The sequence below is a fragment of the Xiphias gladius genome, chromosome 21, assembly GCF_016859285.1.
Source record: "Xiphias gladius isolate SHS-SW01 ecotype Sanya breed wild chromosome 21, ASM1685928v1, whole genome shotgun sequence".
NCBI lineage: Eukaryota > Metazoa > Chordata > Actinopteri > Istiophoriformes > Xiphiidae > Xiphias > Xiphias gladius.
The window spans coordinates 22,575,269-22,602,149 of NC_053420.1; the positions used below are offsets into that span (position 1 = coordinate 22,575,269).

The window sequence follows — 26,881 nt, forward strand, 5'->3', positions numbered from 1 at the left end:
ATAGACCCGGAAGTGGGGCGGTACTGCTGTTTTGCTGTCGAGTCACCTCTGCCAGGATGGAGGAAAACGAGCTGCTATCATGCTGAAAAACGAAGGATCCCGACAAGCGAGCATCATAAACCAGGATAGTTAGACATAAGTCACCGTTTATCTTACACTGCTTGCGTCCTTTCTGTAACGCTTTGCCAAAATGATGGAAGAAATCGACAGGTTCCAAGTGCCTCCAGTCAACGGGGAGACACAGCCTTTGGTAAGAGACGAGAGACAAAAACAGATTTTAAGCAAATCATTCTGCCGTTGAATGCAAACGGCAGCATTTTTTTTCTTCTTTTTATCTCGCCTGTGGGGCTTATCGTGACAGCTGTGGCACATAATCTGCGTGCGAGAGCTAACGGATAGCTATAGGACAAACCGGTTCTCTGGGATGGGTGTACATTGATTATGTCCAGATGAAAGGACAGGGGCTATATCCGTCCCTACAGAATGAACACATAAATAGCTCTGATAATAATTCAATAATAAATAAGCTTTTACTTTATTATATCCTAGTAATTAAACTATGCAGTTGACTAAAATAGTGTTTTTCTTTTTCTTTTTTTCTTTTTTTTTGCAAATCCACGCCAGTATGCGCTTGTTTACATCAATATCTGACGGACGCCACTGTTTTTACATTTCGTCATCTGGTGACGTGTGATTTGGGTCGGGATGAGCTGTGAGCCCGAATGATCGCGTGAACAGGAGCTCTTGTGTCCAAACTGTACTGCAGAGTGCAGCCCTGATGACGGTGGTGGTGGTGGTGGTGGTTAGGGCGAGGAGGCCCCTATGAAGAGAATGGCCTCATCCTTCCATGATTTAACAAATGATAGGTTGCTGGCCCGCCGATAAAATTAGGAGAGATATATAGATATATAATAATACATTGTTTACAACATAGTGTTATTTTTCTCTGTGTTTTAATGCCATTACAATATGGGCCTAACCTTGCATAAGTTCTGAGTGGATATGACTGCCAAAAATCAACGGATTCACTGCTTCTGTTCCCTACATTTAAAGCATAACTGAGCTTTTCTTTGAGCAATACATTCTGTTATTACCATAGATAACTCTGATACGCCAGCCTTATTTTCCACGCTTCAAACAAAGTGGTCTCAAACAGCTGTCCCTTTTTAAGTGTTTGCCTTGGGGGTTTAGGCAAAAGCAGAGCTCCCGAGTTCTAATGTTCAGCCCTACTACCCCTGAGGCTATACTCCAGCAGAAATCATACACTTTCCCCCAGTAAAGAAAGTCTGCCTTTTTTTATGCAGCAGCAATTGCTCTTTCTGCATGAAGATTTGATCAATCTGCTCTCATGTTTCATCCAGTGAGATTTCCGAGGAAGTGAATCATTGTGGTTGCAGGGTGGGCAGTTTGTGCCCTAAAACTCTTGAAACCATTTAGTTTATTCTTTTTCTCCTCATAACTATAATAACCTGTGCAAGTCAAAAAACACTGTGGTCCTCTTCAGTGTAACCTCCTAACTTTTGCAGTTCAAACCCCTGAAACTCTCCCTCACTTTTACACCATATCTGATTGTGTTAGGATCACAGTTGCCGTGGCGCACATGGCTGTGCATTTTAATGCAAATAACTTCATTGTGATTCCTAAACCGCATGAATGCACATGGCACCTGGCTCCTTGTTGAAAATGAATTTCATACAAATAAAACAGCTTTGTGTAGAATTATGTGTGATTTGAATAATTGTCAATTATCAGTGAGAAGTGTATGAAGCTTAAGATTGTGAAAAGTAAACTTGTTAATGATTTTTAATTATCCCTTCAATGAAATCAGTTTTTGAGAATGATTACTCTAGGCTAAATATCATTACGAGAGATTGCCTTGCAACATATTGAGATATTGCCCAGTTGCCATTATCAGCCATAAGGATAGCATGCAACTGTTTTAATGGTCACCTGATGTATCAGTCCTCACTGCTATTGGCCAGTGGGAGGCCATGATGTATAATCCTACCAATAGCTTGGTGTCTGTGCTGTGTCAGCATCCTTGTGGCTCTTCATCATCAGAGGTAGTAAAGGAGTCACTCACTGGAGGACACGCTGATGAAAATGATACACTGATGTGTACACACATCGTGCGTGCGTGCGTGCGTGTGTGTGAATGTTGAAGGTCGGGACGACGGGCCATGTTTTACTTTTAAAACATAGAATCAGCGTGTGACCCGAAATGTCATAGTTCAGGACTGAATCATTTTTTGAGTGACTGTCAGCAGTCTATAGGCTCTTAATGTATGTTTTAAGTGGCCTGGTTGACTTTGTATGAGGCCATCACCTAGTACCTATTACTTTACCCAAATGAAGCTAGTGATAATATAACATAGGCCAACAAGGATTACTTCTAATTTAACAACCTTTGGTAGCATTTCTTTAGGTAAAAGTTTGGAGTGATATACTGCAAGCTTTTGTATTTCAAGAGCAATTTTAATTTGTTTATCGTGGGCTACCTGCTTCTTGCTATTGGTAATTGTTATGTTCAAGAAGTGGCAGGAAATTCTGTCACAAACAGCTTAATACGGAATCCCTTTCATTATTCACTTCAAGCTCTGTGGAAAAAAAAATCAAAGGGATTCATTTGACAGACAATATGACCCTACCTAATTACAGTATTTTCCTGTGGTCGAAGTGAAGTGTGAGAAACACGAGTTTAAAAAAAAAAAAAAAAAAAAAAAAAAAAATCCTGTGGGTAAGCCTAATGATTTAAGGGAAGGGCCTGTTGCAGAACACAAAGGGCTCATGTTTGTGCTTGCTACAGTGCGACTACATCATTTGTGTGCTGTGCTTTCACAGCTCCTACTAGTGTGTGTACTGTATTCACTGTTGCAGCTCTCATTAATTATTCCAGCCAAGCGAACAATGCTTCATCATCAGATGAGGATGAGACTGTTGTATCCAGTGAAGGTATATTGGCTACACTGGACTGCATTTAAAAAAAAAACAAAAAAACAAAACAAAAAACTTTCCAGCCTGTCATTTATCACTTGTTCTTGTTCAAATGTGGGGAAATCAACATTTAAAAGATACTGTATCAGCCTTTTGCTCTGATGACAATAATATAACTTTGTACTTTGAATTTTGCCTATGCATTAACCAGACACTACATGAATCTAAACATGTAGTGCTTTGCTATGCTGTATTACCAGACTGTGTTTTTGGCAGCTTGTTTTTAAACATGTTACGTGAAAATCGATATGCAAAATAAGCTTCCCACTTTCCGTGCTAAATACTCATGAATTTTTCATCAGGCCCTATGATATTGAATAAGATCTATTGGTCTCATGGAATTGGCCTGAGTTCCTGTAGTATTTCACATTAATAATAGGAAAAGGTTTTGATGAAATCGATTCAGGCATATCTGTGTCTAGCCCTATTTACTTTGTAATCCCTTCTCACAAACTTCAAAGACACTTGGGTTTTTCTAAATTTTTTAAACGTTTTCATGAAGTACAAACATACCATGGCCTTTTTATGTATAGACATCTATCACTTTGATTATATATTTTATTTTACGTTATTTAAGTAACACACTATATCTCAGTATAAAGCTGTGGTCTGAGCCCATATGAATTTTCAACTATAACTGAACAGAAGTGTCCAAGTTTCAGCTCCAGTCAATTGATTGCTGGAAGGATCCTTTAAATATAGCTGTTATTCCTATGGAGAGAATACAGAGTTATTGAAAGCCAAATGCCTGGTAGCCTTTGCCCATCTGGCCTGTGGAGTCCCTCTGAGTGCAACAAGGGGAGGCCTGTAGGATCAACATAATGTGGAGCTCTGTCAGCAGAACAGGCCAAGCGCGAACCAGCTCCCCTCTCTCTCAGTCTGGGGAAACCGTGGCTCCAACAGCAACCCCCTCTGTTCTCCCACGCCTCCTCCCTATGCCATCACTGCTCACACATAAAAGAGACGGAGCCAGCGACATAGGCAGAACACTCAAGCCTATTGATGCTGCAAACCAGGCAGCTACAGTGGCCCATATCAGGGTATTGGACACAGGCAGGTTCTAAAAAAGAACTGATTTTTTACTGATGTGGGCCGGTGGTAGCCTAGTGATAAATCGAGGGGCTGCTCTCAGCATTATGTTGATCGTTCCCTCAGGACTGCATTCAATTTCATGTGCCCAAAGGAAGTATAGCACAAGTTAATTGGTATTGTGTTACTAGAAAACAGCTTGGGTTCAAGTTTAATCCCTTTCAGATAGTCTGCAGCAGTGACACAGCTAGGATTATGAGAGTCTATGAAGAGACAGCACCTAGACGGGACCAGAGATTGCACTAAATTAAGATACCAAATGTTAGTTGTTAGTGTTGTTGTTTTTGGCCGAATCACGCTAACATGCTCTGTACTGTGTGTTTCTCTTCCTAGGACCCAGCAGCCTCAACCTCAGAGCCAGACAGTGACACCAAGGGAGAGACTGTGGCCATGAACTATAAGCCCTCACCACTGCAAGTCCAAATAGGTATCACACAGACACACTGCAAATCAATACATAACGTGACTTCACACTCTATAATAAAGGTTTTAACAGTGAGCAGTAGCAAAGAGTCGAAAACACCTTGTGTTGTGGAAAGCATTAAGCACATCAGGGAAATGTGTGTGTTAAGTTTGCCATGGGCTACCGCATCATGTAATGTTTTACTGCATCAGCGCATTGCAAAAATAAGCACAAACACTCAGTTCATATCCAGCACTATATGATATTCGCTAGGATTACTGTATCTCAGAGAAGTTTTATTCCCCAGCACTGCAATTTATTTCTACTGTCAGAGGTGTCAGAACATTTCTTCGCTGCCTCTGTTATTGTACCACCACAACACGGTGAAAGAATTCAGGATTCCTCATCTCTGTTTAGTCCTAAGGGTTCTGTTCCAGAAAGCTTGCCGAAGAATATTGCTTCCTCAAATTCACCAGTCAATATTTCAAAAGCTAAAATGATCCCATCCTCGGAAACATTTATTTTGAAACTCCGTGTCTCAAGAAGAACTTATATTTTAATAGTAATCACAATGTTTTTAACTTTCACATTGCAAGTATCTTGAAAGAATTCTGTCAAATTGTGACAGTTGGTTTTTGGAGTCAAACTGTGATTTCTTCAATCCAAAAAAACTTTTTGTCATGACATCCATACACTGTACACTAATATTCAAGCAGCAAAATCATATACATCTATCATTCATGGTCATTAAGTTGAGGTTTATTGATGTATTTACTCATGACCTCACATCCTGTGGTTACCCAGAGAAACAGAGGGACCTTGCAAGGAAGGGATCAGTGAAGAATGGCGCCGTGGGAAGTCCTGTCAATCAACAACCCAAGAAGAATGCCAGGACAAGGTAACAGCTTCCACTGCCTGTTTGTGTTTCTGTTCTGGCCACCAGCTCAACCACGAATGCATTAATTAGCATCTCAAGCGATATGTTTTTATATCTGCTGTTCACCGTTCAAGGCAAAGTACCGCAACCAGCTTGCCACTTAAGGCTTTTTTTGCCGTCAGCCGTCTGCAAACACCATCAGACTTCCTAATGTTACAACCAAACACAAACAGTGCAGACAACAAGGCTTTTTAGAGAGAGGGGAATTTGATGTTTCTGTGTGTGTGAACGTTGATGAAAGAGCCAAAGCATTGAGCATAAACCCAGTACAACCCACAGCATTGACAACTGGCTCATCTGTCTAATCCCACTCCCTGGCAGATTAGTGGAAATACAAGAAAGGCTACCGACTTGAACCCCGAGTCTCTGAGGCAGAAAGATAATCTAGGAACGCTTGCAGTCTGAGGGATACAGATTACCCCCAATTTTTGTGTCTTTGTGGCCTGAAAGGAGAGCACTACAAAACTCAGGACAAGCATCTGGTTTTTGGTAAAACTACTGCTCTATTAAGATCCCTCCATGATTTCAAATGTTGGCAAATAGTTTTGTGGGTGTTTCAGTAAGAACACGTTGCATGTCTTTGTGAAAAATGTGAAAGATTTTTGTTGAGGGTCGAAAATTTTTTCAAGTTTTGTCTTGTTCTGTCTTGTTTTCAATGCCCTTCTTCAGGTTGGTGGTGCCAAACAAAGGTTACTCCTCTCTAGACCAGAGCCCAGATGAGAAACCCCTGGTAGCACTGGACACTGACAGGTACATAGTTTCTTCACATCAATTTCTATAATAGTAACAGGGTGAACTTTTCAGGCTGGCCTCAAAGGAGAGAAAAGGAGAAATTGGCTCACTTGTTTTGAAGGTCTGACTCTGCCATGATGGTACATTAATCCATAGAGCCACTTGAGAGAGTTCTTAAAAGAAGGGATCCTAAAAAGGGGTAAGGCCTCTCCCAGGGCTCAGGATTTGAGGATATGCGGGGTGAGGATTTGGACAGGGAAAAGCGGCTCAGAGGGAACACTCGCTTCCACCCCGTACCAGCGAGGCTGTATTTGACACAGATGAGTCCCACCCTTTTGTGGCCTCCGTTTGCAGCTACATGAGGGAAACTCTGTCCTGTAAAAAGAGCACTCTGGAAGCAAACCAAGCTTACATCATGTACTGCATCATGTACACCCACTGACAAGATTTCTGGCTCACAGCAACACAGGACACCCGTTTGTTTATTGTCCACATTTTAGATTCAAGTGCACACCCTTTGCACAATGTCTCTCTGTTCTGTTTGTTTACAGTGTATGAAAGGGAGTTTTCTCATTTGAGGGAAAAGCCTGTTAGCTGCTTTAACATGATGTTACTACTCCTCAGATAAAATTTTATATAAAAGAAAAAAAAGACAGTTGGTGTCTGTATGTTGAACTGAACATCTGCGTGCTCCAATATGTCTCTTCATTCAGCCTGATTATGAGAGCCAGTGGTTTCCATAGAAATCGAGAGATTGCAGCATATTGTCTTTATGAGTTATAATGTGCAATCAATACCTCAGAAATGTCAAGACTTTGTTTTCTAATCACTCTACCAATTAAAATACGAGCTGCAACTGGTGACTAGTATTAGCAGTTGATGATGTCATCAGGGTTATCTATAGCCTAAACTTGATACAGCCTACAAATTTAAAACTGAAAGCCTGCAGCACAAACAGGGGTCATAAAGTTTGAAAGGCATTGGCTTTTACTAGGGAGGGAGTGTCAAAAAAAAAAGACTGAGTTGCATCATGGGAAATGTAGGATCCAGCATTTTTTAGGCTTGACCCATACTGAGACTAAAAAGTGAGGATACCTCAAGCACTGCTGCTTTGATTTAAATTATTTTTAAAAATCTGAGTCTCGCAAGTTATTATGAAAGTGCAATAATAAATTGCTGGACTACCTCTCTAAAGAGTCAGACATCAGTTTACGTTTATGTGTTACTGTTATCCGGACCCTCATCTTCTGTGTCTAACTGCTGATGTCTCCTGTCTTTCAGTGATGATGACTTTGACATGTCCAGATACTCCTCATCAGGATACTCCTCAGCCGAGGTGAGATGTCTGAGGGACCAGGTATCTATACACACGTTATATTGTAGTTTATACAGTGTCACCCCACCAGTGTCACCACCTGATCACCCAGTCCCATACCCACACCAGGTATATGTCCACGCATTGAAAAAATATGTACTGGCTCTGCGAAGCTTTCACTTCACCTACACACAGTCATCTGTAATGATATATCCCCATTTCTCATCCAAACAGGTTGATTCCTGTTCATGTCTTCTGCTTGGAGTATCTTTTGTTTGGTCTTGACTCTTGCCTTGTCCCATTACCACCTAAGACCCGTTTCGTTTCTATGTTGCTGCTTTCTGTTTCTGTAAAAATGTAACTAATTTGGATCACCATTGGTTTCGGCATCTATATTAAGTATTTTTTGAACCAGCTTAGTAATTTATTCAACTAAAAAGGTCATTCGTACCTTCGAAATTTGAGAAGAGCATTTGTCCAGACGCTCTGTTGATATCGTCTTTCTTTGGCTTCTACAGCAGATCAACCAGGACTTGAACATCCAGCTCCTAAAGGATGGGTACCGACTCGATGAGATCCCAGATGACGAGGACCTGGATTTGATCCCCCCTAAAGCAGTTAACCCCACCTGCATGTGCTGTCAGGCTGCTCCCTCCACAGCCTGTCAAATCCAGTAGCACCATTCCACCATTTTGCCCCCGAAAAATCTCCTGCCCGCCACCTGCAATGACGCCAACTACTGACCAGAGTGGCAGCAAGGAGGAAAAACTATCAGCTTGCAATGGCACAAAGGGAAAAAAAGGGTTTGTAAATGCTAAAATAAGAAAAGAAAATAGGCCAAGTCTTGAGAAAAGAGTCAATATGTACAGTATCTGTGCACGTTCCTCCTATGGTAGGATCTGTGCATCTTACTTCTGCATTGTTGGTTCAGCGGGGACTTGACTGATGGCAGAAACTTTACCTCTAAGGAAAACATGTCACTTTTGCTTCTCCTTTGTTTGACTTCCATCTCATGCTTGTGGATATTTTGGTTTTCAAGGACCATGAAAGATTGTGCGACGTTGTGGAAGAACAGAAACAACAAAATTGAATGTGTGTAATGGCGACGAGGTGTCATCATTGGCAGTGCACCATCCACGGAAAGCACTTTTTCTGCTTGTGTATCATTGATGGTAAGATTCAACGGACAAGAAGAGATTGGAAGTTTTGTAGTGGCCGTTGTTTTTTCTCTCTATCACTTCTTTCAGCCAGTCTGTTTTGTCTTCCTGTGAAATATATGTGTGCCGAACATGAAAATGACATGTGTGTGTGTCTGATTATGTCCAGGAAAGTAGTGCTAAACCATTAAAACTTGCTGATAAATCACAAATGCTTACACTCACAACATTAAAATAGTAATTTTAGATTTTTTTTTAATGTTTTTCTGTGAAACCAAGCTTTAACTGCTTAATGGTTTCATATTCAGTTAAGAGAAGCTGAAAAAAAAAATTGTTTTGCATGTTGCCTGTTAACACTCTAAATGTCTAATGACCAGCCTGTGCAGACAATTTATCAATTTTTATTGACCTCTAAACACATCCTGAGACATAATGTGAGGTGTGTTATTAAAAACAGTAATATTTAGGGTCACCTACTGTAATATCAGTAGATCTAGGGATTTAGAAACAATGGCAGGAACAGCTCATGAGTTAGTGTGTACTTCCTTTGTGTTTGTTCATGTTATCCCCGACATGAGTGGCTGTTTAAGATGCTCTCAAAGGCAGTCACCACTTGTGAATGTGGTTGCAAAATAATTCATATACTTATCAGTGAATGGATAAAAGGCTTAGAATATGTGCAGATAAATAGAAAGATGTGCAATTTTTGTCATACTTGAGAATGTGTACAAAGTAATTCCATATTGCCTGGATGGAAATGAAATGGGATTTTTTTTTCTTTTTTTGGGCAGGAAAAAATACTCTTTTTGCATATCAAGGGAAGTATAAAATGCTTTCCTTTCTTTAAAGTTCTGTTTAAGTGTATTTGTTTTGTATGGTTGTACGTTTGCTCATACTCCCCTTGATTTTGAATACAACAAATGTGTCCGATTTGGGGACAACAACTGTATATGTAGCACCTAACACAGCTGTGTATGGTCAATGCTTTACGCCAGTGGATGTTTTCCATGATGTTTAATAGGAAGTTTTCCTTGCTGTATAGAATTACTGAATGCATTCTCTTTATTTTTCGTGTTTACATCATTCTAAAGACATCTCCAGAGCTCTACCGATATCAGCTATTTTCTAGTAGATTGCATCTGAATCTGCTCAGCGGACGATCAAGCCAGGTTCCACCAAAACTCCCCAACAATTAGAGTTTTTACATATGTATGACTTCTGGATGCATATTTTAACTAGTATGACACCTGGAAAACGGTTTTCTCTTGAAAATAACTTAAGCCTAGATAAGCTCTTATCCAGCTTATGGGAATGATAGCTGTTAATATAACTACAGTTCTAAGTATGTGTGCACTTTACACTGTGGTCGATGTTATTTTCTCATGGTAATGCTGAGATTATTCTGTTGACTCATGTACAAGGGATTTTAAATACTCTGTGCATCTACAATGAGCAATCTCATTTCGAGTACCTTTTTTCAATACATGATTTTATTTTTTGGGGGAACCGTACATCTTTCATAAGTGATGTTTTGCTAATTTTATTCAAATATTTCACAATTCATTGGATGGAGATACGATGTGTAATGTATGACTCTGAAATGACAGATCTGCAAGCTTATGTGTGGTCGAGACAGGAATCGCTGATATCCCTGATACAACCTCAGTGATACAGCATTTGATTTACAAAAGTACAGAAGCATTGAAAAAAAACAACAACTTTTTTTGCAAATAAGGTGCCATGCGTGTAGATAATGTATTAAGTAGAAAAAAGACACAAACAGTACAGTAGGTCAGGTAATATGTCACCAATGCATCTCCTAGCTGAGGTGTGTCTTAGACCAGTAGCCGTGTACAGTACAGTATAATAACAATGAAGGACTGACTGTGTGATTGACTATGGTGCTTCATTTTTTTTTTTTTTTTTTTAAGCATTAAGATCATCCTGATAGATTCAACATAGGTTGTCGGAGTCGTCTCCTACTGAGTTCACTACTTCTGGCCAATGTTGTCTCCTTGGGGCATTGCTTCACTAATCACTTGAGTTTTAACGTAATGCATTGTAACAAAAGCTATTTATTTGCAGTTGCGTGTGTTTTAATTTATTTTTCATGTATGGGAAATAACTCATATACAAACAGATACTTTTTATTTGTCAGATGTTTATTATGATGATTGTGAACTGGTTCCATTTAGATTTTAACAGTGTTAAAGTTCTGTGTATAGTGCGACATATAAAAAAATAAATAAATATTAGATATCTGAATTTTGATGTTGCCACATGCTTCTGTGATTTGTAATTGTACCTTTTTTGCTTGATACCATAGCAGCCATTTCTTTTTTAAACCATTTTTTACATGTTCCACTAATAGAAAGACAGAATGATTAGGGGGGTGAAGTCTCAGTCAGATTCAAAGACTCCAATCCAAAACTTATTCATACAGCGGTCCCTGTAGGAGGTGAAAAAAAATAGCTACCATATGAAACAGTTTGCCTGCCACCCACACAGAGTCTCTGCTGGTGATGTGTTATTACCCACTGAAGTGAAGTGAATGAGTGTGATATTGCAGCCAGGAAAGAGAGGATGGAGGGAAGGGATGGATACATAGATAGAGGAGCAGCGAGTGCGAGGGAGGGGGGTTGGGTTTTTGTGATTAGCTTTGAGTTGATCCCTTGGGAGCAGATGGTGAATGGTGGCTTACCTAGATGCCTTGAAGCCCAGGAGCTACAGTAGTGTGAGTCCACGCTGCAAGGAGTAGCACTGAAGTTGAGGAATACGTAGTAAGGAGGCTCATGACAGAGGATGGCAGGGAGACAGGTGAGGAACAATTCGATATCCAAAATGCTACTAGTCGAACATGGATGACTTCAGGGTTATAGGTAGAAAATATCATCAACAATGGGAATTGCCTAATGGAAGTTCAGGTTGGTTGAGACTCTGTTATAGTCTAGTACGAGACAAGATGAATTGCCCCTCTTTAGCTACCAGTTCTTCATGAAATTCTCAAGGATATCTGTAATGGGGTCTGAAAAAATGAGAGATCGCGTTATTAGCTGTTTTAACCATACAGCACAGTGATAGTCTGTGTAAACATGCTGTCCTGCTATCTGTCCTGCCAAGCCTGGTCTACGTACCTGTGTTATATGTTATATGGCGCACACCATTCAGTGTGTGTAGTGTGGCCTTGTTTAAAGCCTAATGCCAACCTTCCTTCATAGACTGACACCATAGCAGGACGTGACATCACGTTGCTGAAAGACCTGGGCCTAGCTGCTGTTGTGCTGCTGCTGTGTGTCCAGTGTCTGCATGGCTCTGCTCTTCCTGCTGTATCCTCCTATGAGTTCAATGCCTACAGGATGCAACAGTACAACTTGGCGCAACAGAAGCATGGTAAGTTCAGAGAATCGCCTCCAGTGGTGGAATAAGTAACTAATTAAGTTTATTCAAGTACTGTACTTAAGTACAGTTTTGAGGTACACAAACTTTCAGATGCCTATGTGCTGATAGTATCAACTAAATGTTACCCAAACAGTTGTGCTGGTACTTATACTTAAGTAAAGGATCTGAGTACTTCCACCGCTGCTCAGCTGACACATTATTTAGTGTTTTTGAGGTGTAAGGCTTGCAAAAATGTAGTTGTCAGTCTTATCTTCAAGAATAGACCTGAACAACATGAACAACTCAGTCCCAAAAAAGGATTGAGAGATGTCTTAATTACTGTCACATATATGGCAATGAATCAGTGATTCAAGAAAACACATTTGCATTGTATTGACTTTATTTGTGTTTACGAAATAATATGCAAAATATCAAATTTCAAGTTGATATTTATGTAAGTTTTGCCCCTTGGCTTTTTTTTGTACGTTGAGGTTGCCGTGGAGCCATTGTGGTGGCAGAGGCACGGTCAGCCGACGAGCCGGTGCTGACCCGCCGCTGTGTCATCATGAAGGTGCTGGACTTCACCACAGAAAAATACCTGGAGGCCCAGAAACAAAATGCTGCTGCCATACTGATCCTGCTGCCCAAAAACATCTCCAGTATCCCCCATGACACTGTACAGGTAACAGGTTTATCCAAAATCATTCTTTGTGGTTCAGGACAAGTATTAGGTAACAGCTTGCTGAAGTATTATTATGGAACTTCATACCATTGCTATGGAAATGGAAAGAGAACAGGATGGACTGGAGGATATTAAACAGTTCTTAATCAATTTTTTCCTCAGCCATTTGTTTTAACAATGCCTTTTCTCTCTCAGTCCTTCATGGTGAGTGAGAGCGAGACCTTGCTGAAGGAGACCCTCATGCCCGTGTATGTGGTGCCTGAGGATGAACAGCTGCTTTGCATGTATGAGGAGATCAAGCAGGCTGCGGCCACCCGAAACTTGTCGATATTAATCCGAGGTAAGAGGAGCAAGAGGGTATGTGGATGTACTGCAAACTGGATGGATGGATTATTACTATTTCAAACAAAGACAGATAAGAAAGATATGAACATGACATAACATGAACGGAAAAAGTTACAGAATGGATACAAGGAGCTGAAGAGATTATAATAGAATAGCAGACTAAATAACTGGGTAAGAAGCAGTATGTCTAATTTATTGAAATTTGTATGTTTTTAATGTTGGCAGTCCTTCGGAGTATGGTCACAGCTACGGCCTTTCAGATCTTAGTGAGCAACAACGTCCCCATCAAGGCCATCACTGACAACTCTGTAGTCACACTGGAGGTGAGTGTGGAGCCTGATTCATTTGGTTTGGGATTGGTCCTCAGTTCCGCGCTGTGTAACTGGTGATGTGCATTTCAGGGAGTGCTCCCGGGAACAGGAGAAGATGTACCCACTATTGTCATCACGGCACACTATGATTCATATGGGCTGGCCCCGGTGAGTCACATATGCTATAAATGATAAAACACTTTATGAAGTCGTGTGTAACAGTTTCCAATTCTCTACCATGTTAAATTTTTCGATCCATTCCCCTCTTAAAATGTCAGCACTTACGGTATAATAATCTCCTCAGGCATTAATGTGCTCCTGTTTGTGTGTAACACAGTGGTTGTCCTATGGAGCAGACTCTAATGGCAGTGGGGTCACCATCCTGCTGGAGTTGGCACGTCTCTTCCAGAAGCTTTATAGTAGACCTAGCACCAGACCACCGTGAGTTACAGTTCCCATTTTAACATACCAAAGCATATGCAGCATGGTCACTACATGCAGTGGTGCAATGTAACTAAGTACATTTACTCAAGTTCTGTACTTAAGCACAAACTCGAAGGCACTTTGTACTTTACTTGAGTATTTCCATTTTAATTAACTTTATAAAACACTGACACTGACATTTTTCTACATAATGAGCACTTTTACTTTTGATACATTAATTAAATTTCCACGATAATACTTAGATACATTTACTTAAGTAAGGTTTTGAATGCAGGAGTTTTACTTGTAATGGAGTGTGTTATTGCTACTATGACTTAAGTAAAGGATCTGAATACTTCTTCCACCACTGAATACACGTATCTAATGTACATATACACAGTGCCAATAATGCAAGCATCTAATGTTATGAGAACATACATTATTATTATGAGTGGCACTGGTCAGAAAATAACATCCCAAAGCTGGCTGACAACCTATTGTGAATGTGCACACTGCTAAATACTGATATAAACAAATTTAAGATTTCGTTTATATCATGTTATTGAGTATAAATATTTCAGCAATCGATCAGTAAAGGATAAAAAGCTTGATTGTTTGAATTGGTTTTTGGTGTTTTAGTTATCATTTAATGTTCTCCTTGACTGGTGGAGGAAAATACAACTTCCTTGGCACAAAGAGATGGATTGAAGAGAATCTGGACCATGCAGGTGAGTTTTTGGCCTTTGTGACCCACTAATCGCATGGAATGTCTACTGTGTGTGCTAATAAGAATTTGACCATGGACTGCCCCGTTTTGATTTATTTGAGCCAAACGTTTTCCCTCCAGAGTCTAGCCTGCTGCATGACAATGTGGCATTTGTTCTGTGTTTGGATACACTGGCCAATGCTGATGAACTGTACATGCATGTGTCCCGCCCTCCCAAAGCCGGAAGTCCCATACACTCTTTCATTCAGCACTTGGAGCAGGTACATACTTTTTACTGCTACGTACAAAATATGGACAAGTCTGAATAAACATTTGCTCTTAAGTTTCTGGCATCTCCCCCAGGTAGTTTCCTCCAGATTTCCCTGGGTGAAGGTGGGTTTGGTCCATAAGAAGATCAATCTTGTGGAGTCCACAGTAGCCTGGGAGCATGAGCGCTACAGCCTGCGCAGGATCCCCGGTTTCACTCTGTCTCATCTGGAAGACCCCAAATCTGAGCTCCGCGGCTCCATACTGGACACAATGTAGGTTCTAAATTCCGTTTATGATTTATAAAGGCCTTGTTTACTTTGATGATATAAAGAGATGATTTAAAGAGACACAACCTATATTGGCTGTTTCCTGAACATGTGAATATCCTCTAACAGGTCACAAGTGGATTTCAGGAAACTGAAGCGTAATGGCGTCATCGTAGCAGAAGCACTGGCACAGTATATGTACAATCTCTCTGACAAGGTGATTAAATTCAGGAAAACAGAGCACACGTGCATGAATACAGAAACAGAATATTTATAATTTGTTCTGTTTTTTATTGCATGTTAATGTGTGATCGCTCTGTGTCATCTTCCATTAGGGTTCACCAAAAGATGTGCAGGTTTTTAAGGGCCAAATGGTAAGCTCCTGGTCATTTTGGTCATTATGCAAAGGAAATTGCTGACCTCTGGTGTTTGTTTTTAGACATTACACAACGACTTATGTCTTCAAAGGCCCAGGCTCATGTACTAGTTTTAGCCTGTTAATTTGATTCATTTGAAGGTTTTCAAATAAAACAACTGCCATATATTAAGAGGTTTTAAATGCTCCGAAGTGGAGGACGTTTTTGTACGTTTGGCACAGCAAAATGTGAGAATAATTTCCAGTAGGAATCACAAATGTAATGTAAGTTCCAGGTTGGGTTTGTTAATGATTAACTAGAACCCGAAACAATCACTATGGCATATGGTACCCGTTTTTTTTCATGTTACAGCACACAAATCTTTGCTTCATTTTTCCCTTTGTGAACTCACACCTGAATCCTTGATGCAGGACTTTCAGGACAGTCGTATGTCCAGTCTGATGTCCTTCCTGACGTCAGTTCCCCGGGCAACCCAGCTGCTGGATAAGGAGCCCAGTCACATCCTACTGGTCAATTCACTGGAGCACGAATTTAAACGTTACCTACAGCAGGTCCACAGGCACAATTTTCGACAGGACAAGAGGTATCATATGATAGTAAAAGTGGTAAACATGCAGTATATAGTGTATTCCCAACACTCATCTTTCCTGCACTACCTGGTTAACTATATTTAATACTCTTCATACAGGGACCCTGATATTACCTTTTTTGATCAAATGAACCAACCAATAGTGATGTACAGGTAAATATCTGTGTTATAATTATTTTTGTGCATGTAGTATTTTGAATATGACTTGGATACTGACACACTTTTCCTCCCAGAGTGAAACCTGCAGCCTTTGATCTCTTCCTTGGTGGCTGCATTGCCGCTTATTTGGGGTTCGTTTACTATGCAATCCAGGTTGGTCAATGTTCTCTTTTATAATGTCCATTCATAATTATATTGCTGCATTTCTTCCTTGCAACCAGTACATCACCTTGCTTGTTGTCATATACTTTCAAAGCACAGACAGCTAGTTAGATACGGCTTGATTTCAGAGTTGTTTTCTTACATTACCTGTCTTTTTCTCTCTTACAGAATTTTGGCTGTATTTACACAAAACTGAAAGCAGCAGTAAAATCCAAGCACCAGTAAATCCTGTAAGACTAGAAATACTGAGTCTATGACAACGGCTTTGAAGTCTGCACTGCACATGGTGGACTTCGGCTTGGCTGGCTGTGCAGGACATGAAAGCAATGCAACAAGGGTCTTCTCTTACTGATCATATGCACAACCTACAAAGTGTGCATTTGCTTTGAAATGTATATTGTTTTAATGTTTTTGGTTCATACCTTTAATTAAACCGTTTCTTAAAAGAACAGACTGAGTTTTGTTGTTTGAAGGAGATGAGACTGAAACAAAATAAATAAAGGACAACGGTGGAGAATTTTCTTGCCTCAAAGTATACTGAAGTATAAATCATAGCTTGGATCTGATTTGAGCAACCATGAAGAACGTTCCTGCCACATGATTACTTTGATTCTCCGTGTCCTATGCTCTGCATCTGTTGACATGGATTTGACTGGGCTTAAAATGGCTGTCAAACAAGGCCCAGCCACTGCAGCGAGATGAACAGCCACTTTCTGTCACAGTGAGAGCGGTGGAGACACAAAGGCACCCTACAGCACTTAGTGAATAATTGATGCTCATGTGGCATGCTGACAGTGAACAGAGGTGACCCTGGACAGTGGTGGGAGATTCTTAGAAATCCCATCTCTCCCCTGCTTTGGTCTGGTTCTGCAGATCTGATAAAACTGAGTGTGTTTTAACTATTGTTTACACAGCCACAACGGGAGCCTTTCGGTGTTTGAGATCAGTGCTGGCTAGTTTGTGAGGGGCCCCTGGGAGGGAAGTAGGTCATAGACAGTGACCCTAGGTATGTGTTTCTCTGCAGGGGGCCTGGGGCGTAGGGGGATTAGTGGCCAAGTGCTCAGGTAGCACAAAGAGTTTATCTGGCTCAGCAAGGATGCTCTTAACCCGTGTCTACTTCCAACACAGTAGATTCATCACAATAGGTACATGGTTGATCAAAAAGTTCCTACCATCTATTTTTGGTCAGTGACTCGGATCCATGCTGGATTTACAGCAACTGATACATGCAGAGGAGAAAAACTATGTTATGATACATTAAACACAAAATGAGTAATATATAGCAGCAAAATCGGTGGCATGTACGGCCCAGCAACAATTTCAAGCAGAAAAAAACCCTCACATATTTGGCAATTTTGCAGACAAAAAGTGGAAGGAATAGAACAAGAGGTACACAGGTATGACAGAAAGGGAGGAGCCACCAGGTGACAGGGGAGGAGAAGGATGTTCATGACTTTCAGGCAGAGTGGGGGCAAGCAGTGGAAAACGAGAAAGACAGCAAGTGAAAATGGCTCCTCAGCTCTACATCACTGCGTACAGAGAGCAGTTTGCCTCTCCCGGCAGAGCGAAAAGAGCACAACTTCGACCCACCTCTGCCCACCGCAGGAACAACCCCCAGCCTCGCCCGGTAAGATGCACAGCCTGCTGTGACACACACAGGGACTGTAGAGGTTTAAAAGGGCTGAGTAATTATTCATGACTGTGCATAGAGAGTCCAGAATCAATTAATTCATGGAGTTGGCAGTCTTGCAATCTGTGTGATTTAATAAATGATAATAATAAAAAACTTTAACAAACAAGAATTAACGTTTCCTGGTGGTGCATTTAAGGTGAGACAGGACTAATTGGGCCACTAATTATTGGCACTCTATGGTTCTTCATTTGGCCAGACTAAAGTGTCTTAAACTAATTGGCGGCTGGTTGTTTACATTACCCTGTGCTTAGTGAAAGCTGTATCCCATCTATTATTCAGCACTTCCTCCGCGCCTATTTATTTATCCAGACATGGCGTAAGCAGAGCTGAGAGGAGTGTACAGGCACTTTACTGTAGAGAAAAAGAATTGCTACAAGAGATATTTTCACAGATTTAGTGCATTATGTAATATTAGGGCAATAATATGTAGAAGAATCTTGGTGGCATTTTGAGTTTTGAGTTTTTTTACATTCTCAATATACAATAAAATTGTACTGAAAGACAAAACCAGAGAGCAACCATTTTGGGGTAATCGTGGTTAATTTCATGAGGAAAAGAAGGTGAAAATAAAAAAAGAATGTTAACTACATTAACTATTACCACTACTACTACACTACTACTACATTAACTACATGGCATTAAAATTAGGTGTATGTTAATAAGGTATATTATAGGGCATGTGACATAACCAGTGGCTACATGTTCCCTGAGAACTATGTTTCTTTTTGTCTTTATCTTCTACTTCTTCTTCCTATACTTCTACCCATACAATTCCTTCTTGTCCTTGCCTTTCCAGGACTTTCTGTTTCCCTGGAGCCTTCAGCCCAACTACAAGTCAACCCGCACACAACCGCACCCCTCGCCCCTTGTGGGCATTGGCGGTCCTCTCTTCCCCCCTGTCAGACATTTGTCATTTCACAATCCAGTTACGACTTGTCCTGACAACTATCTAAAAACAGCAGCGGGAGGCAAACCACGACACATGACTCCTGTCAACCCAGCCGCAGAACAATCTCTGCCCTCTGCTGATAGACTGAAGAAACTACAGCTGACGGGGGCTCCCGCTGGCACCGGCCACCAGCTCCGTACAGCTTTGAAGAACCCACAAAGGTAGCGATGAATCAGTTCACTCTATGGGCCAAAGATAACACTAGAGAGATACTGATTCTGGTTGATTTTCTGCACAGGAGAATGGATTATCAGAGGAATGTGCATCCCCTCTCAGCACAGCGACTTAGGTAAGACACTGACCTTTGACCCCAAAAACACTGGATAAGATGATGAGCATTATTGAGTGATTCTTCAAGTCCTGTTAATGTGATAAAAAAAAAAAAAAAACTAACTGAAGCTAACATTGTTTCTGACAGGCAACATCCAGGTGCTCAGCTTCGGACAAGACCCCAAACTAGCAACCCTCCTGCAGCTCAACACCACTTTGCACGGACACAGTATTGCAGGTCTTGCTCTAACAGCACTCTAGATTATACCTACATATATTCACTTTCATGTAATAACATCAAATGTTATTTACAGGACAAGAACAGGCCTCTCTTCAGTCATTTAAAAAATAACCACTGAGCTCTAATTTCTGCTCCTATGGTTTCTCTAACAGCGGTTGCTACAGCTGCTTCCACGTGGTGAAGCCCTACCAAGCTGGACACTACATCATACACCCAGAGTTTGTGTCTGAATGTCTTCGTTAGGACTATTACAGCAACGGCTCCCAAAGTGGGGACTGGGGGTCTGCAGAGGTCCTTGAGGGGGGCCTCCTGGGGGGTTCTCCAGCAGAATGAGGGATCGTTAACTTCACTGTTATTTAATTCTTTACTAATTAACCCGTGGAGACAAGGTGTAAGAATTAATAATGTACCTGTAGGTTGCACTCTCACCTCTATTATCTCCCTGCATGCAATGTGGACACACACAATTAAGTACTAAATCAGCAGCAAAGATCCTCCCATAAGGGGCCTGTGGTGATCAAATCGAATAAGGTTCTGCAGCCCTAATAAGTATCTATCTATGACTTTAAAATTTTATTCTGCTATTAGAGAGATTATTCTTTTACGTGTGGTATGAGCATTCTTCAATGCATGTTTGGATGGTTAAAACAGAAATAGTGCTGCAACAATGAAACTTTACTCAGGGGTATTACAGATTTATTACAATGATCATTATACGTTTTTCTAGTGAAACCATATAGTAGACAAAATATAACGCCGATGCAAATAAGGTCATTACAAACACAATACTACATAGCACAGATATACCTCAGGTCCCCATAGAAATATTATACGTTTTTTCCCCCCTCACTTTGCTAATTACTATTTCTCCCAGTTCTTTAAAAGATCTTTTTTGTTGTATTAGCCTCTTGCTATATGTGAAGTTTTCCAGCCAGTATGACCGATTCAAGTCATGTTAATTTGTCGAATGTGTGCAGAAGGAGAAAATAAAAGTGCACTGTTCAAATCTACTGGACTACATTTCCCATGCTGTAGTGGGCGTAGACGAGGCGGATACGCAACAGCAAACCCCGATGCCTCTCTCGCTCCTTCTCTGAACTGTGGCAAACAAGTTGTGCCTGGAGCCGCCGTGGGGGCTGCCGCTGATCGGTAGGCAAAAGCTATTTTTAACGCAGAGCTGAAAAGAAAACTGAATAAGCAGAAACGATATTTGTATGCCACGTTACTGACGCGGATTCCGTGGTTTTTTTTCCCCCCTCCGTTAACTTTCTTGCACCACCCACCAAGGCGCACAACAACGCCTTTCTATACATCGGACTATTGGGTACTGTATGTAGAAGTTGTGGGTGCAGCAAAAAAGACATTCCTTTCTGTACAGCTATAACCTTAGAAAATGCATGTTTGAATTTATTGAACGTTTTTATTTAAAAAATAAAAATGCAAACTGGAAAGGCCAAATCTAAAACAAAGTTCATATCTGAAAAAAAGAGAGTAAACCGGTGATCTGTTAAGTTCTGTCCTTATTGATTCAAGTTTATATGCCGAAGATTTGACCATAATCAGCATATGCCAACACACACACACACACACACACACACACACACACACACACACACACACTGAGGTAGTGAGGCTTTCTCAAACTGCTGCTCTAACTGCATCAGCACTTCTGTGTTTATTTTTCCCCATGTCAGAACAGAAAAATAAGCTGAAAAATGAAACCTCCCTGCTCACACGTTTAAACAAAGAAAATGCCCTAATCAGAAAGTTTTCCTCTTTGTCATCCTCTTTCAGTGAGGAAAACATGTCAAACATGAGCTCAAGATGTTTATGTTAAGAAAAGCCACTGTACACGTGAAAAGCAAACAAAGGGTTTTTTTTTTCTAATCGATTTGCCGAATTGTGAGTAGACGTGAAAAGATTAGTTGAGTGACAAAAAATTAATCAGCAACAATTTTTATAAGGCTTTTTAGTGTCTGTAATAAGTCATTGTATTACTGTTGGATTTTTGTCTGTAAATTGTAAAAGAAATAAAATTTAAAAAAAGACAAGCAATTTACTCGTTAAAGTAATGCAAAGCCAAATTTTCCTGGATCCAGCTTCCTTTCCATTTCCAGGTGTGGATATTTATTCCTCCATGACAATAAACTGAATATTTTGACAAACATTAAGTCGTCACCCTGGACTCCGGGAAACAGTGGTGGACAAAGTTTCGGACATTTTATAGAATAAATGATTAACTGAGAAAATAATAATAGTCAGTTAATAATTAAAGTAATTGTTAGTTGCAGCCCTGACGTGTTAATTGTGAAATCATAGATTGTCATATGTTACTTTTTCGACCCGGTGTCCATCTTGCACTCTTTGGTTAAAAAAAAAAAAAAAAAAATTAATTCAGACACAGTTCTTTTTAGAACAGGGCTGATGTACAGGAAATCTTCTCCTGACTTTCCCGGTCAGTTTCCCTACTGGAGTCCAGCAGCCTCGGTGGATCTCGAAGAAACCAACAGTTAGTTCTCCGTTAATTAATGACGGGCTTATGTTATCACTCCTGTTGTTGGGGGAAATCTATACTAAGGGTGATTGAACACAGAATTAGTCAATTAGATTGCTAATTAATACCAAGCATTTTTTATTATCGACCCCTGCTGCCAGAGCAGAGCATGAGGGTCAATTGCAGTTAGGACTAGTCAGCAAACAGGGAAGCTGGAGAGGACTGAACTCCCCTTGGTGTGCAGTGCATTCTAATGTAATCTATTCTCATTAGCTAAAGCCACGAAAACTAACATCAACCAGTTAATTACTCGTAAGAATTTCTCCTGTATCCCTGATGGGAGGGACAGTAAGGCCTGTATGCAGTGGAAATATCATATCACATATCTTTTCCATCTTTGTTTCAAAATTATATTTTTGGCCAGAATGAACCAGGTAACTTCCAGTTTTGGCCCGTCTGGCTTGATAGAGCACAAAGTTTAGTATGCTCTCCTCTCCTCCCCGGCATTGGCGGAGCTTTAAGGCCAAAATCCCCTTTTCAGCTTCCCTACTTCCTTACATACAAATGAGTCTTCTTTCAATTGAACTCATATGTTAGAATTACTGCTGGGGACATCTACTTTATCTTCTAATGGGTAACTGGCAGCAGATTTGTTTAGTTAAATCTCAAACATATCTTTAAAGTTTACATCCTGACATTGAAATACCTCTAAGTGCTGTGAAATCACTTACTATGCAGCAGTGTAGGGCATGTAAGACAATGCTACAAATGCCATGGAGGCTTTGAGCAGACAGGGAAACAAGACAGACTGAAAACGAGTTGACTTCTTGAATGTGACTTCTTGATCTGGTTGGGGCTGATGTCATTAGGTGAATGTACTGTGCAAAGGCTACAGTAACAGGCAGCCTTTTTGTAGAAATCAAATTATTTTGAACACATTTGAGAAAAAAAAACAAAAACAGTGTTGACATGAGAAGAGCAAATATTGCATGAAAACCTTGACCCTGACTTTTCAAAATCTTTTTTCTCCCTCTATACAGACAGTTAGGCAGACAGACGTGACAGCGGGGCCAGAGTGCAACAAAAGAGGTGCCCTGGAAAACATTCTCATGATCTGTAGAAAATTAACTTTCGGATTTAGCCACTGAACGGCACAAGTCATGTACCAAGTGGTACCGGGAGGAGCGGGGGGCACAATTACAGATGTTATCCCCAAGCAGAAACACAGCAAGGACACTCGACCTTTAGTCGGAGCTGGAGTAATCGGCCTGGTGCTGGTGATTGCAGCAGTGACGGCGTGGTGTTATTACATAGCCTCTCTACGCAAAGCTGAGCTGCTTAAGACTCAACTGCTGGATCTGAATAAAGATGGCTACATTATCCGCAACCAGGGAGGCTCTATTGTTTTCAGAATGGACTTCAGGTTGGTATATAAAAATGGTGTTTAATTTAATTTAATGTATGTGTATGGGCATATTTACATCAGAAAATGTATGTATAATGTAAATGGAATGTATGTATAATGTAAATGGACAAATACTTAGAGTGCATGAGAATTTTAGAGAGTGCATGAGAATGTAATTATTTTTAAACCTTGGCAGGTCAGGGACCCTGGATTTGGATTCCTGCTCTAAAGAAGGAGAGATTCTCAGCTGTGGACGCACCACAGATAGAAAACTTAATTTCTTCATTGAGACAGTTCGACCTAAGGACACAGTACAGTGCTACCGTGTGCGTTGGGAGGAACTGGTTCCTGACATTCCTGTTGAGCATGCCATGACATACAAGTTTGCACACTGGTATGGCGGTGCAGTGTCAGCAATTCAGCACTGGCCTATTTCTATTTCTGGCCAACAGGCTCCCAAACCCTTTGTTACTAGTGACATCTACTCAAATCGCAATGAATTTGGTGGAATTTTGGAGAGTTACTGGCTTTCGTCCAATGCTACAGCCATCAAGATAAATAATTCTGTGCCCTTCCACCTGGGCTGGAATGACACAGAGAAGACCATGTACTTCCAGGCGCGATACAATGACAGCCCCTTCAAGCCAAACCCAGGGGAAGCTCCATGTGCTGAACTTAGCTACAGAGTCTGCGTGGGCTTGGATGTGACATCCATACACAAGTATATGGTCCGCAGATACTTCAACAAACCAAACAAAGTGCCGGCCAAAGTCATGTTTCGCCATCCTATATGGTCGACTTGGGCACTACATAAGACTGACATTGACCAAGAGAAACTCTTAGTGTATGCTGCCAACATCCGCAAGCATAACTTCAACTGTAGCCACCTAGAAATAGATGACCGCTACACCAGCCGCTACGGGGAATTTGAGTTTGACACTACAAAGTTCCCCAATTCCTCAGCCATGTTCCAAAAGCTGAAATCAGATGGATTTTTGGTGTCACTCTGGATTCACCCTTTTGTTAACTATGACTCAGAAAACTTCCATACTTGTGTAGAGAGGGGCCTGTTTGTCAGGGAGCCTACAGGGCGGCTGCCAGCATTGGTGCGCTGGTGGAATGGCATTGGTGGCATTTTGGATTTCACAAATCCAGAGGCCCGTGATTGGTTTTCCTCCCAGCTACGTTCACTGCGCTCCAGGTATGGGGTGTCATCTTTTAAATTTGATGCAGGGGAGACCAACTACTTACCATGGAAATTTAGCACAAGAACTCCCATTCGAGACCCAAGTTTTTTCACAAGACGTTACACGGAAATGGCCATTCCCTACAATGATAGAGCTGAGCTGCGTAGTGGTTACCAATCCCAGAACATATCCTGCTTCTTCAGGCCAATTGACAGAGACTCTGTGTGGGGCTATGAGTTGGGTCTCAAATCTCTTATCCCCACAGTGCTCACCATTAGCATTCTTGGCTATCAGTTCATTCTACCAGACATGATTGGAGGGAATGCCTATCTGAACCGCACAGATGGAAATCATGTGTTACCTGATCGAGAACTCTATATCCGCTGGCTGGAGCTGTCAGCCTTCATGCCCTCCATGCAGTTTTCTATTCCGCCATGGGAATATGACAATGAGGTGGTTGAAATTGCTCGGAAATACACAGCTCTCCACGAGAGTATTGTGGCGCCACGGGTCCTGGAGCTAGCTGGTGAGGTGCTGGACACCGGGGACCCAATCATACGGCCCCTGTGGTGGATTGCCACAGGTGATGAGACAGCCTATAAAATTGACTCCCAGTTCCTGATTGGGGATGACCTCATGGTAGCCCCAGTTTTAGAGCCTGGAAAGCAAGAGCGTGACATCTACCTCCCTGCAGGCCGTTGGAGAAGCTACAAGGGGGAGAGATTTGATATCAAGGAGCCACTGCACCTCACGGACTATCCTGTAGACCTGGATGAAATTGCTTACTTTGTTTGGGTGTAACAAAACGGGAATGTAAAGCTGAATAGACTTGATTAATCCAGGCTCCAATTTGCTTGTGAGACAAGCTTCATGAATTAAGCTTTTCTGCATGAAACATTGGATGAAAATGTTGTTTTTTTTTATGGAAAAGCTTTCCTGGAACAAAATATGAAGACTTAAAGAAATTTAAATTTTAACACCATATTAAATTACAAATGTTAACAAAAATTCTGAAAATTTTATCTTAATTTTTAATTGTCATTTCATTTCGTCAGTCATCTTCTTTAGCATTTTTTTTTTGGTGGTTTAATAGAAAGATAGCTAAGTAGTCTTCTTTAAAGTGAGACTATGTAACTTCTTTGACATACACTAAGTGACAATTACGGGTTAATGATAAATGGTAATATGTATGGTCATAGTGGAAAAACTGATCATCAGTTACACAGCAATTTCTGTCTAACATTAGCTAACATTAGCCATAATAAGCTACTGGTCATACTAGAACAAATAAGGCTGTATCAACATAACCCCAGCATGTATTAAAGTGAGTAAAAGTGTGTTTAATTCTTATGAATTCAGCTTTTCAATTTACAAGGAAAAAAAGGAATATAGACACTGTGAAGTGATTAAGGCATAAATGCCATAGTAGGCCACAAGCCAAAAAGTTGTTTTTGTGTGTCACAGTACTTCGAAGTTAATGTAAGACAAACATATTGTATGATGGGAGGTTGATAAAAGGGGTGTAATTTTTGTCATATGACAGATAGTAGGCTCCATAAAACCTTCTATATCTATAACAATTCTCAGTTTGACTGAGACATCCTACTTTTCCTTTGACACTAATGACTCTTCTACTCTTCTGCTCCGAGATACTTCTCAGGAAGTTGGGTTTTATGCTTCACTTATCGGGATGAATGCTTGAAGTTTAATCATTACAAACTGCATGTGCTCTCATTTGTGTAACACAGTGTCATCTAACTTCTCTTAGCCCAGAAGAGGACGTCTTTTTATTAGGCACTAAATATTTTATGCTCTTCCTCAGGCAATTTTCTCAGGCTGTAGTGTGTTTGAATTGTTGGCTAACTATCTTTAATGTGCTTTGTTTACTCTGAATACAGTTGGTGATGCTATAATGTCTAATACATTGACTACCACATCCAAGATAATGAGCATCTCTTTTATAAGATATTTAAATTTTGGAATCCTGAAACACAATAACTTAAATAATAATGGTTTGGTTTCCTTCTACCTACTTGGTACGCAGTGTGAAATTTTGCAAAATTTAATTATCAATTTAAATGGTACAGTGTGTTTTGTGACGTTGCGTTTTGTTAATGTGAATATTTTGTAACCACAGTTATGTCTCCAATGCCATGTCTTAATAATTACTGCCATATAATATATGTGATTTGTTGTCATGCTACACATTTATTATTGTTATATTGTTACGTATTGTACAGTTATTATGTACTATTATTGGTGAGTTAAACCTTTATGGGCAGTAGCATGGTCAACATAGTATCACAGAAAATTATCTCCTTTCTTTAAATTTACACTATGTGCCTGC

The 26,881-nt window shown here is 40.6% G+C and overlaps 3 protein-coding genes across 3 annotated transcripts; all 3 read left to right on the plus strand.

Moving 5' to 3' along the window:
• The first annotated feature begins 12 nt into the window (after nucleotides 1-12).
• On the plus strand, nucleotides 13-10,853 carry fam219aa (family with sequence similarity 219 member Aa). Its single transcript, XM_040115692.1, has 6 exons — nucleotides 13-250; nucleotides 4,417-4,510; nucleotides 5,291-5,384; nucleotides 6,093-6,173; nucleotides 7,437-7,491; nucleotides 7,989-10,853. The coding sequence occupies exons 1-6, from the start codon at nucleotides 191-193 to the stop codon at nucleotides 8,145-8,147; spliced, it is 543 nt and encodes a 180-aa protein (XP_039971626.1). The 5' UTR covers nucleotides 13-190; the 3' UTR covers nucleotides 8,148-10,853.
• Nucleotides 10,854-11,484: 631 nt separating this feature from the next.
• Nucleotides 11,485-16,630, plus strand: zgc:109965 (uncharacterized protein LOC619266 homolog). The gene is made up of 16 exons (XM_040159060.1): nucleotides 11,485-11,499; nucleotides 11,846-12,017; nucleotides 12,497-12,687; nucleotides 12,883-13,027; nucleotides 13,258-13,355; nucleotides 13,434-13,511; nucleotides 13,681-13,784; nucleotides 14,406-14,494; nucleotides 14,614-14,753; nucleotides 14,836-15,014; nucleotides 15,138-15,225; nucleotides 15,344-15,382; nucleotides 15,796-15,968; nucleotides 16,074-16,127; nucleotides 16,208-16,286; nucleotides 16,464-16,630. Exons 1-16 carry the CDS (start codon nucleotides 11,485-11,487, stop codon nucleotides 16,518-16,520), a joined length of 1,701 nt encoding a protein of 566 aa, XP_040014994.1. The 3' UTR covers nucleotides 16,521-16,630.
• Nucleotides 16,631-20,496: 3,866 nt separating this feature from the next.
• myorg (myogenesis regulating glycosidase (putative)) lies at nucleotides 20,497-25,582 on the plus strand. The gene is made up of 3 exons (XM_040158525.1): nucleotides 20,497-20,597; nucleotides 22,983-23,365; nucleotides 23,544-25,582. The coding sequence occupies exons 2-3, from the start codon at nucleotides 23,103-23,105 to the stop codon at nucleotides 25,333-25,335; spliced, it is 2,055 nt and encodes a 684-aa protein (XP_040014459.1). The 5' UTR covers nucleotides 20,497-20,597; nucleotides 22,983-23,102; the 3' UTR covers nucleotides 25,336-25,582.
• The last annotated feature ends 1,299 nt before the right edge of the window (nucleotides 25,583-26,881 follow it).